Source organism: Arvicanthis niloticus, chromosome 9 (genome assembly GCF_011762505.2).
Source record: "Arvicanthis niloticus isolate mArvNil1 chromosome 9, mArvNil1.pat.X, whole genome shotgun sequence".
Classification (NCBI taxonomy): domain Eukaryota; kingdom Metazoa; phylum Chordata; class Mammalia; order Rodentia; family Muridae; genus Arvicanthis; species Arvicanthis niloticus.
The window spans coordinates 13,094,970-13,107,636 of NC_047666.1; the positions used below are offsets into that span (position 1 = coordinate 13,094,970).

The window sequence follows — 12,667 nt, forward strand, 5'->3', positions numbered from 1 at the left end:
TTAGGGATACCAAGAGGTCTTTATTGCCCACCATTCACCATCAGTTTTCCAGCCACAAACAGGGTCCTCTGGGTCTCTCTAACCCAGTCTCAGGACCATGAGATGCAGCCACAGTCCAGCTGTCTCCTCCCAGGGAATCAAGGTGCTTCTTGGGTATATGATACAGCAGAAGGCCCTCATGGGGACGGAGCAGCACTGCTGTGGAGGAGGACAGGAGAGGGTCTCTCTTGGCACACATTAGGGTGGGTCACCCCTGAAGAGTAGGGTGGGATGAAAGGGACTCTTAAGTGGGGATGGTGCCAGTGGCAAAGAGTATAATGAGGATGACGATGATAAGGACAATCACACAGATGATGACAATCATCTTCACATTCTTCCACCAGAACTTCCGGGCCACCTTCTGGGACGTTGTCTTGAAGTGTTCAGACTGTTGGGGATAAGATAAAGCAGTGACCCAGTGGCTCCTGCTCTCAGACTAAGAGTACAGGTGCACACCGGCATGCCATAGTGTAGATGTTTACACTATAAATCAAAGTAAGAAACTGAAAAAAAGACGCTGGAGCTGGCGTACAGCTGCTTCAAAATAAATACATAAATAAGTGATTAATTCTTTCCTCTTACAATAGGAATGGAAAGTTCTTAAAATATCTTATAACATTTATTCGTGCCTCTGCCTCATGTGCCACACTGCCCAAGTAGTGGACAGGGTTCAACTTGCTGGAGCAGGTTCTCTCTTTGTCCTCTGTGTGTCCTGGGGATTGAACTCATGTAACCAGGCTTGCTAACAAAAGTCGTTACCCCCTGAACTATCCCTCTGGTTTTTCGTTTGTTTTACTTTTGAGACAGGATCTCACTATGTCTCCCTGGCTGGCCTGGAACTTCAGAGATCTGTCTATCTCTGGCTGCTTGACAAATGCCTTTCCACAACCATCTGTAAGCCAAGCTCTGCTTTAAAATTCTTGAGTTCATAAACTTCCTTCTGAGCACGGCCGGGTCCCTTCCGTTTCTCTATCTTTCAAGTTAGGATCCCATATAGCCAAGTCTGGCCTCCACTCCTTGTAGAAAAGGATGACTTGGAACTTTTAAAACTTATTTTTATTATTTGTTTGTTTGTTTGTTTATGTGTGTGGTACACACAAGCCATAGTGGAGGTCAGAGGCCATTTTGTAGGAATCAAGTCTCTCCCACCAACCATATGAATCCCACAAACGGAACTCAAATCCTTAGGCTTGGCATCAAGTGCCTTTACCTTTTGAGCCATCTCAATGGCCTGGCTTTGAACTTCTGATCTTCTTGCCTCTACCTTCGAAGAGCTGGGATTACAGGCATGTGCTGTAATATTCTGTTTATATAGTGCCAGGGACTGAACCCAGGGCTTTGTGAATTCTAGTGAAGTACTCTACTACCTGAGTCTTAGGTCCAGTCTCCCTTCTTGTTCTTGCCCCTGCACTGGCCTGCATGCTGATGGGCCTTTTACATATATATGCTCACAATCTGAGTTTGTTTGACTAACAGAGAAATCTGGCCTTTGGAGCACAGACCCGCAGGCTGAGGGGTACAGGAATATGCTCCAGATGGGCACATCTCCTGGCTCTATGATACTTTGTCTTCTGGGTTCTGTGAAAGCCAGAGGAAGAATTAAAACACTACAGAAGCTTGGAAAAGTTAAAAGAAAAAAAAAATGCCTCCTGCTTGCCCAAGTTAACTTACAGACACTAAGTCTTCATGTGCCCAGCTTATGCTGCAGAAAGGGGCACTAGATTCCGAGATTACACACTGGACCCAGAAAGTCAGTGCATTCTACAGCACGTTGAAGCTGAGGCCCCAGCCTTAGTTTGTGTCGCACTTTCTTCCACCCTGAGCAGCTAGGCCTCAGCCCATGGCTGCAAGGAGGAGACGGACTAAGCAACATGCGTAGGAGATATTATTCTGGCTTTTGCAGGCAGAGAGATCCTGGGATCAAAGAATTTCATTGCTCTTCCCAGCTGTGTTTTAAAGCTAACGCAGCAAGATGCCCCCCTCCTGCCTCCGCCCTTGTTTCCAGCTGAATAACACCGGGTCAAGGCTGACAGGTCAAGGGTTACCCAGTACTCGTAATTTTGCCTTGTGGGCATCAACTCCAAATGACTGCCAAGGGCAAGCTTTAAAAGAAAAATCAGTTTCATACCCCAGTGAAGCGTAGGAATGTAGCAGTTGACTGAACTGTCTCAGAAATGGCTCTGTGGGTGGACCCCCTCACCCAAGCCTAAATGGATCTACTCCCTGGGCTCTCTCTCTACCACCCAGCAGAGTAGCGGAGAACCAGAGATGGAAACGCAACAATCTCCTGCATAGGCAAAACGACAGGAGACAGGACAGTCTGCCGTCCCTTCTGTTCACTTTGTCTTCCCCCCAAAACTCCTCCTCCCTCCAAGAGATCTCTCCCTCTACTCCCGGTTGTCTCCCAATCTCACCGTGGCTTCCAAGTCCTCTGTCTTGTTTCGAAGGTGGTCCAGGTTCTCCCCACGGGCCAAGATCCGCTCCACATTCTGGGTCATAATATTCTTGACTCCCTCCACCTCACTCTGCAGGTTCCTGACTCGGTCATTTCCGACACTCCCACTGTCCTCGTCCTGGATGTCAATACAGGGTTAATTAGGCAGAGCAGCAGAGGATCTAAGAGGCCAGAGGAGGCTGGAAGAATATGCTTCAACTGTTTATAAGGAGAACATTCTATATAAATGTTCACGTGGATGCAAGCATGTGTATATCCCAGATCAGCCTCAGGTGGTCAGGTGTCAGGCCTCAGGAGCCACTCTCTTGGGTTTTTTTTTCCCAGAGGCTAGGTCTCCTATTGGCCTGGGGCTCTGAGATTAGGGTGGACAGAAAGCCCCAGGGATCAGTCCCATCCTAGTGCTGGGAGTCACAGCACCTAAGTGCTTGCTTGCAACACCACACCTGGAATTTTTTTCTTCAAAATGGGTCTAGGGACCCAACTCAAATCTTCATTCTTATGTGGCAAGCTCTTAGCCCACTGAGCCACCTCCCCAGATTTATCTATTTACTTATTTATTTATCTGAGACAGGGTCTCATACAACCTAGGCAGGCCTCAGACTTCCTAAGTAGGATGACCTTGAACATCTGATCCTTCCGTCTCCATTTACCCTGTTGTTGAGATTACAGGTGTGTACCATCACCCCTGTTTTATGAAGTGCTGGAGACCAAACCCAGAGCTTCATGCTTGCCAGGCAAACACTCTATCAACTGAACCACATTCGTAGTCTGGTACAAGTGCACTGTGTGAGTGTGTGTGTGTGAGCGTGTGTGTGAGCGTGTTTGTGTGTGTGAGAATGTGTGAGTGTCTGTGTGTGTGAGAATGTGTGAGTGTTTCTGTGTGTGTGTTTGTGTGTGTGAGAATATGTGAGTGTCTGTGTGTGTGTGAGAATGTGTGAGTGTGTGTGAGTGTCTGTGTGTTGGTGTGTATGTGTGTGCACGCGCACGCACACACACAGGCTGGGGAATGTACATGTATCCACAGCACTCATGGAGGTTAGAGGACAACTTTCATGAGTGGACTGTCTCCTCCAGTTGGATGGACATGAGTGAGTGAGAGAGATGTTGAGTTCAGGCAGGCAGGCTTTCTCTGTAAGCACCTTCACCTGCCCAGACACCTGGGCTGCCATATAAGTGCATTGTTTAAGTCCCAGAAAATGAGATTTGACTCTGGGCTGTCATCCACCTTCTTTTGGGAATTTTCAGGGTGACAAGGAAAAAACAGCACACAACTGCCCCTGTTTTGACTCCACAAAGAGGGTCAAGGAGAAAACACAGCTGGCATTTCCGGTTTTCCTCAGCCAAGTACTATTAACTGGTCCCTATAGCCTCCCTCTTCCCAACCCTAGTGGGTTCTCTCTAAAACTTTGAGAGCTGACCAGCAGAGCACCCTTGCCTGGCCCAACCCAAGTGCCTCTCCAGACAGCTGTTGGTGAGTTCTGGTTCCAGCCGAACTGGGCCGTGTAACCCCCGTTCAGTGGATGTGGCCCCCAGAAGCCATCATGTGCTGTTAGACCGCACACTTCTGCTTTTCCCACAATTTTGCGCATGGTAGGCCGCACACACCGCCTGCATATGTAGATATTAATAAAGACCTTCCTGCTGCGGTCTCTCTATCCAGGAGGCCTCTAGATAAGGCTTTTGAACAAGGAGGGAAAAGGCCTGACTCCTCCCTTAGGGACCCAGGGGGCCTCAGGTACCGTCGGCCATGGGTGTGGGCTGAAGCTAGATTATCAGGGAGAGCAGCCATCTGGCTGCTTTACAAACCCTTGGCACTGTTGCTAATGTTTCTAGAGAAGGGTGGTGCTTTTGGTGGCCAGGCAGATCCTCTGGGTACCTGCTTAGATACAGTGTGAGGTTAAGGGGGAGAACTCCAGTCCCCTGGGCTGGAATCTGAGCCCCAAAGAGCAGGATCGCTTGTGGCCCGGTAATGTCACAACACCGGGCTCAGGCCCAGCTGGAGGAAGCGGAGGAGGGGGAGGGCGCGGCGCAGCAGCTCGGCTTGGAATTTGGGTCCCCCAGCCCCCACCGAAACTCTGATCCGATCCAGCACCGAGGTCACCGGAGGAAGGAGGTGGAGAAGTGTCAGGAGCCCCTGGCCGGGAGTGCGAAACTATTTGTGGACGAGTTGTCAAAAGTAAGGGGGCAGGCAGCGCTGGCCTAACCCGGCCAGCCCTCTGACTGCCGCCAACTTACCCATCTCGACACAGACAACCCCCAGGCCCGATCCCACTCTGGCAGCTCCTCTAAATCTCTCTTTTCCTGGTCCCCAGGTCACTCACCATGTCTCGGAGCACTTGGGCCTCTCAAAGCAGAACTTCGCTTAGTCTGTTTCCACCCAAGGCTTCACTTCCTGCTTACTCCAACTTTCTGCCCGCCTCCTGCCCATCCCGCGACTCCAGCCGCTCCGGCTCCTACTACACGTAACTGCAGGTTTCTCCAGGTAGGCGGCCGCCCTCTGCTGCCGTCGTCCTCCTAGTCTCCTCCCAAACAAAAGCTTAAACAGCAGGGCAGGGGGTGGGGGAGGGGAAGCTTCTAAGTTGTCAAGAAGGAGCAAAGAAGGATCAACAACCCTCCTAAGTTTTCAGAAACTTCTTTTTATGCTTCAAAGAAGTAACTCTAGTTTTCCAGGGACTTAAATTAGCCTTATTTAGATAGAAACAAATGTACAGGTGAAAATACCTTGCTTAGACAACCTTTGTCCCCGAGGGCCATCCTGGATGAGAAGAGAGCACTAAAATCCCCAGGAAACGGGGCTGGAGAGATGGGTCAGCAGTTGAAATCACCTGCTGCTTTTGCAGTAACCCAAGTTCAGGTCCCTGCACCCACACCTGGCTGCCCCTAAACACCTGTATCTGCAGCTCTAGGGGGTCGGGACGCCCTCTTCTGGCCTCTATGGGTATGTGAACATACATGTGCACACACACATAAGTAAAGTCTTTAAAATCTCCAGGAAAGTTCCAAGTTGGCCCTGGGGACATCTTTGTCCTCCTCTTTGGGTTCTTTGGTGCTGAGGCTGATCTCAGCAGTGGGAGGAGTGCAAACAGCAGGGGCAGGGCACCTTATCCTCGTCACAGGACAGAAGACAGTGGGAAATGGCTCACTCCTCAGCCCCTCCTTTCCTTCTGGAGTTCCGAAGTCCTGCGTTTCCTTCCAAAGGTCACCGTGGGGGTTGGTGACCCTGGTCAGTTGTCAGAGGATTGTCAGATGGATTAGGAGGGGGCCTAAGAGTGAAGGGTTTTTCCACCACATGTGGCTCTCTGCCAGAGAAAATCTGCTCTTCTCCGGATGGAGTTTGTCAAGACAGAACAATAACAGGGCACCGAGAGAACAGACATTCTTTCCCACCCCAGAATAAATAACATTGTCGAGGAGGAAATCTTAGCTCCTCTAACAAATGACTCTTTTTTTTTCTTATATAATAAATTTAGAATCCCGGAATCATTTTGGGACACTTTTGTGTTTTCCCTTGTGACTCGGGGAGAGCTACATCTCCAAACACCGAATGCTTACTTTTACAGAAGCAAATTAAAGCACCGAGTAACACTTTTTAAAAAATCTTTAAAAAGCCAGGCAGTGGTGGCGCACGCCTTTAATCCCAGCACTTGGGAGGCAGAGGCAGGTGGATTTCTGAGTTTGAGGCCAGCCTGGTCTACAGAGTGAGTTCCAGGACAGCCAGGGCTACACAGAGAAACACTATCTTGACCCCTCCCCCCAAAATAAAATCTTTTTAAAAAAAGATTTGTCTTGCTATTTTTAATTGAGTGTGTGTGTTTGTGTGCATGCGAGCACGCGTCTGAGGGGAGAGGGGTTAGGTTCTCTGGTGAGTTACAGACAGCTGTGAGCTGCCTGCTGTGGGTGCTGGGAGCTGGACCTTTCCATGCAAGAGTAGCACATGCTCTCAGCTGCTGAGCTCTCTCTAGCCTCCTAGTAACACCTTAAAACTGCACAAGCCCTTTCCCTTCCTATAAAGCAAAAGAAAAATCTAGAATAAACAGGAATGAGATCACAACAGAGAATGTCTGTTCTACACTTAATCTTAGCCCAAAGGCTAAGAGGCCTTGAGAATGTCAGTTCTAAATGAGGTCCTTACCACCCTCCTGATCAAGTGTCACAAAGAAAGAACTGGGTCCTGGAGAGGGCCCATTGGCTAAAAGCATGTATTGTTCCTCCAGAGGACCCAAATTGATTCCCAGCACCAGGGTCAGGCAACTCACTCCCTGTAACTCTAGCGCCAGGGGATTTGGCGCCCTCTTCTGGCCCCAGCAGATCCTGTACTCATACACACAAGCACAGACAGACATGGTTAAAAAATAACAATAATAGGCAAATGGATCTCTGAGTCTGTGGCCAGCCTGGTTTACTTATTCAGTTCCAGGCCAGCCAGGGTAGTGTGGTGAGACTTTGTCCAAAAATTAATTTAAAAAATTAAACATTTTTTAAAACTAAAAGTGTTTTTTAAAAATACTCTATTTTAAAAGATTCATCTTAAACCACAAGGAGGTTTATAAGACAGAACCTGCCTGGGTCAGGTGTGGTGACAAATGTCTTAATCCCTTGGGAGGCAGCAGCAAGGGTATCTCTGTGAATTCCAGGCTAGCTGGTCTTCAAAATGAGATACAGGACAGGCAGGACTATGTAGAAAGACCCCTGCCTCAAACAAGCAAAGAAACAAGATGTGCCAATGGCTCTCTCAGTAGCAACAGTATTTGCCTCGAACACCCAGAGCCCTGGGTTCTGTCCCAAGACCTCCCTCTCCCAAATGCTGGCTCTTCACTTGTGCTGTCCAATACAACGGTGACTACATGTGGCCACTGAGCTCTCCCAGTGTGGCTAGTGAGAACAGAGGCCGTAACCTGCATACCAGATTTTCAGTACTAAATTTTCAGCAACTTAGTATGAAAAGAAGAATGCTACTTTCATAAATGTCATGAATGTTTTAGCCTTGTGTGGTGCTCCAGAACTCAGGAATCCGAGGCCAGGACGGTCACCAATTCAAGGCTACCTTGGGCTACAAAGCCAGACTGTGTCACCAGTCAATCATCAGTCAGTCAGTCAGTCAACCAACAACCACATTTCTCCCTGTGGTGCTGGGGTTAGAGGTCAATGCTTCCTGCTGTCCCACATAAGCCCTCTACCGACACCACACCTCCAGCCGCTCTTACGGTTTCAGTTTGACTGCTAGAAAAACTTAAACTACATCATTCATAAAACCTTTCTTCTTTTGTCTTTGGATTCCCCTGCTGGGGACTGAGCCCAGGGGTTTGTGCTCCTCAGGCAAGAATCTACGGTGGTGGAGCCGTAGCCCAGTCCGATTTCTGTTGCTCTTAAGGACTTAAAGGTGTTGGAATCTAACAGTCCGTTAGAGCCACCTGACATGGCACCGAACTTAGCGTCTTCTGCAAAGGCAGTTTGCACTCTCCACTGCTGAGCAACCTCTCCGGCCTTCTCTTTGGATTTTTATTTTATTTATTTTTTGAGACAGAATCTCATAATGTAGCTCGGGTAACCTGGAACATGATATGTAGTCCAGGCTGGCTCAAACTCACAATGATCTTCCTCTCCAGATTTCAAATTTAGGGATTACAGGTGTGGGCTAAAACACCCAGTTGTTTCTTTTCCTACCTCCCTCTCTTAGTCCCTCCCTCACTCCCTCTCTCCCCACCTCCCCCCTCTCCTCCCTCCTTCCCCTCTTTCCTTCTTCCCTCCTCCATTTTTTCCCTTCCTTTCTTTGCTAAAGACTGAACGGAGAACTCTTCAGACTCTGGGCTAAGTGTGACCCATTCAAATGGTTTTTCTGTGAGGCTTTTGTTTCTAGAAAGAAGAGGTTTCTGTTTCTAGAACTTAAGAAAAAATGAAAAGCTCAGTAGCTTTTCTGAACCTGGGTTGTTTAAAAAAAAAAAAATATGTGATTCCCCCCACACCCCCTTGAGAAAAAGTCTCACGTAGCCCAGACTGGCATGTAGCTGGGAACCATCCTGCTGTCCTCAGTCACTGGTGCTGGGGTCACAGGCTCACAGTACCATACTTGGGAGTGGGAACTCGCCCCTGAGTTACAGTAACTTTATAAGGAATGAGGAAGTAGGCAGATGCTGTGGCAGTAAGCCAGGCAGCGTTTTAAGGATGGTCTCAGTATCTAATGAATGGGAAGACTTGGAGCTGGGCGGCGGTGGTGGCCTTTAATCCCAGCACTTGGGAGGCAGAGGCAGGTGGATTTCTGAGTTCGAGGCCAGCCTGATCTACTGAGTGAGTTCCGGGACAGCCAAGGCTATACAGAGAAACCCTGTCTTGAAAAAACAAACAAAAGAATGAGAAGACTTGGGATCTCCTGATGTGCTACTCAGCTGGGCAACCTTGGGCAAGTTTCCCTCGGGAGCTTTCAGTTTCTGGTTCCACATATAGGAATGAGAACGAAGGCCACTTGCAAAATCGCGTTTCATGCCAGCAATGGCTCACTCCTGTAATCTCAGCGTGTGAAAGCCAAGCAGGAGGATGGGTTACTTACTGTGAGCTTGAAGCCAGCCTGGAGTACAGTGAGCTTGAGGCCAGCCTTGGCTAACAGAGTCTCAAAAACAAAACCGACAATAAAACAGGAAGTCAGGCATAGCACCACATTCCCACGATCTTAGTTAGTACCTGGGAAGCAGAGGCAGAACCGTCAGGAGTTCAGGATTGGCCTCAGCTGTGTAGCTTTATCTAGGATCTATCTCAAAAACAAAACAAACAACAACAAATGAGGAAAAAAAAAAAAAAAACACAAGGGGAAAAAAGAGAAATGGAAAGAGGAATATCACAGTCTGAAGAGGGAGCTAGTTTCAGGCCGGCTGGGTTACATGTCAAGACTTCATCTCTAAAATGGACGTCATGGTTCGCACTTTTAATTCTAGCACTCAATCAACACAGGGAGCTGATCTCTTTGAGTTGGAGGCCAGCCTGGGCTATGTAGTGAGTTCCAGGCTAGATCGAGCTAAAGAGTGAGAGAGTCTGGTCTCATAATTTCAACCAACCAATTGTGCTTCTGTCTAGATGTTAGGTTTGGGGAGAACCGAAAAGCATAGTCTCCCCGGATGACAAGCTGTGAGTCCCCCGACTGCAGGAGAACTGTGGTGGCTCTGCGGCTTTGGGGATGTTTGCGGACTTTGCGTGCTCCTTCTGTTGTACTGCTTTCCAGGATAGCCTTGGGTTTTTGTTTTGTTTTTTAGGTTTTTTGTTTGTTTGTTTTTTGTTTTTGTTTTTTTTTTTTTTTTGTTTTTTTGTTTTTGCTTGATATTTAAAAATAAAACTATCTTGGGGAAAAATTTAAACAGCATAAGAACAAGGAAGGTGGTACCCGGCATGGTGACACAAGCCTGTAAAGCCAGAATTGGAGGATGGGGTGGTGAGGCGGGAGAGCTAGCCTGGGCTACCATGTGTGCCAACATACAACAGAGAAGTGAATCAAGCATAAAAGCCAGGGCTTGGCTGTAGGTCGGTGACTTTCACCTCGCCTTACCAGTTTGATCCCAGCACCACAGCTGGAGCTGCTCCATGTCTTCATTCATTCTTGGTCATTTTATTATGTCATTGGTCATTTTATTATGTTTATTCTTTTTGGCCCACCGACTCCAGCTTCCCAGTGCATGCCAGCATGGTCTCTTCTCTAGATGCATCCACTTCTAAATTCACCTTCCTGGTCCCATGCATTCCTTTAGAGAGTGCTTCTTGTATTTCCCAAACACATTTGAGTAAATTCGCCTTGCCTCCAGGTTAAAGCCAGCCTCTCTACACAGGCAAACCCACTTTCCCCAGCTTTCATGAAACAGCCTTCTCAGCCCTACCCATGCCTGTCCCTAAGCACCCAATTTGCTTAAAGACTTCATTCCTTAGGCCTGTGGAAATTCTTCTCATATTTCTCTAGGTTTGGAATTCCCCACAGAATTCAATTCTCTTCTTCCTTCCTGGTCTCCATCAATTTCCTTTTGCATAGCATCTATCGTGTGCATGCACATAGCTGCGTACACGCTCTGCTTCTCCAAAACTTAACATCTTTAAAAAAATTACTGTTGTTTAAGAGAGTATTTTGTTTTGTAATCTTAGTTAGCTTTAAATTTATGATAATCCTCCTGCCTCAAACTTGCCGGTCCTGGGTTTACAGACATGGGGTGCTACACCCAATTTATATATACATTCTGAAACAGTACTAGTTTTTAAAAAATTAAAAAGATGGATCTCTAAATTTTAGGCCAGCCTGATCTGTACAGTAAGCTCCTGGCCGCCAAAGCTACATACTAAGACCATCTCAAAAACCAAACCAAACCAAACACAACCCCCCCCCCCCCCCCCGAAAACACAGAATCCAGAGGAAGTAGCTTTTTATCTAGGAGCAGTTTGGACACGCTGAATCAGAGTACCCTAAAAAAAAAACAGTGCATAAGGCAAAGGGAGTGGTTTCTTTTGCTTAGTTTTTAAGTGGAAGTTTCCAGAGTGGCTTTCGGAGGTACATTGCCTGGGCAGACATCCTGAATTGCAAACCTTCCTGCCAGTTACTGAGGGTACTCCTGCTGAGAAGTGTTGACCGCCACAGATACGGACTGCAATTGTTAACTCAAGCCTATTGGAACATTCTGTGGTTTAACCTTTAGCAAGTCTGAATGCAGGCCCCTTGCAACCTCCCAACTCCACCTTAGAAAAATCTTAATTGCTAGAAGTGGGTGGTGAACGGCACCTGTCATCTCAGCTGCTTGGGAAGCTGCAGTCAGCCTTTGCAACATAGAAAAACCCCATCTCAAACATAAAAAGAGCAAAACGTCCAGCACGAGAGAGGTACTACATGCTCGCAATCTCAGCTCTCCCGAGCCTCAAGACACAAGATAAATAAGTGCCAGGCTAGCCTGGGCTGCATAGTGAGGCCATGTCTGGGAGAGAGAAAAAAAAAGATTAGTTTTAATGATTTCATTTCCCTTGGCAGCTTGCAGGGACTGTCCTCACTCTGTTACATAACATAACCTCACCTTAAAGCAACTTAGTCAATGCTCTGAATGTTAGAGCTGAACAAGAGTTTGTTCTTTTGTTGTGTTTTTCTTTTCTTTTCTTTTTTCTTCTCTTCTCTTCTTTTCTTTTCTTTTTCCTTCCACAAGAATGAAACTTTTATTAGAAAAGACCCATGAAGAAATTTATTGCCCAACCTTTGGACTATTCCACGAGACATCGTGTGGAAGGCTTTATATATGAGCCGTGAAGGGATACGCTGGAGACTAACAACTCCTGGAACAAAATCAGATCATGCCACTGGCAAAGGGCTGCTGAAGCAGCAGCCTGTTGATTGTTTGTTTCAGGGCATTTTGTTTTTTAAACAGATACATGCCTTGTATCCAGAAAGCACTAGCTGATTGTTACCACCCGGCTTAGATCACCCAGAAGGTTTGGTTTCTCAAAGGAAGCAAAACTTAACTTGAAGATCATTTTCCCATTTATTTTTATTTTGTGTTTTGCCTGCATGTCTGTCTGTATCCTATGTGGTAGAAGTCACAGAGGCCAGGGAGGTATCAGATCCCTTAGGACTGGAGGTATTGACAGTTGTGAGCGACCATGTAGATGCTGGGACTTGAACCAGATCCTTTGGAAAGGTAGCCAGTGCTCTTATCCTCAGAGCCAACTCTCCAGCCCAAAACTGTGCTTACATTTTAAAACTAGCTCAAATGCTACTGGTGTGTGTGTGTGTGTGTGTGTGTGTGTGTGTGTGTTATTTGGGAGTCTAGGTCAGTGGACAATCTGGATATGATTACTCTCAAACAACATACCCTTTTTTTCCCTTCTGGTTGTTTGAAACAGGGCTTCCCTGTGTAGCCATGGCTGTCCCAGAACAAACATGTCTGTAGACAAGGCTGGCCTTGAACTCAGGTTTCTAACTACTTTGCCTCCCAAGTGCTGGGATTAAAGGTGTGCACTGCCACTGTCACTGATTGGACTTCACCAAATAGACACCTTAGCTGGCCAATCAGCTCTGGGGAGTGGCCTATCTCCATCTCCCCAGTCCTGAGGCTACAAGTGTATTCCACTTCTTCTTCTTCTTCTTCTTCTTCTTCTTCTTCTTCTTCTTCTTCTTCTTCTTCTTCTTCTTCTTCTTCTTCTTCTTCTTCTTCTTCTTCTTCTTCT

The 12,667-nt window shown here is 47.2% G+C and overlaps 1 protein-coding gene across 1 annotated transcript; it reads right to left on the minus strand.

Annotated features, from left to right (window-relative positions):
• Nucleotides 1–4,991, minus strand: Vamp8 (vesicle associated membrane protein 8). The gene is made up of 3 exons (XM_034511824.2): nucleotides 4,816–4,991; nucleotides 2,454–2,612; nucleotides 1–427 (listed from the first exon to the last, which is right to left on the minus strand). The coding sequence occupies exons 1-3, from the start codon at nucleotides 4,816–4,818 to the stop codon at nucleotides 284–286; spliced, it is 306 nt and encodes a 101-aa protein (XP_034367715.1). The 5' UTR covers nucleotides 4,819–4,991; the 3' UTR covers nucleotides 1–283.
• Nucleotides 4,992–12,667: the final 7,676 nt, after the last annotated feature.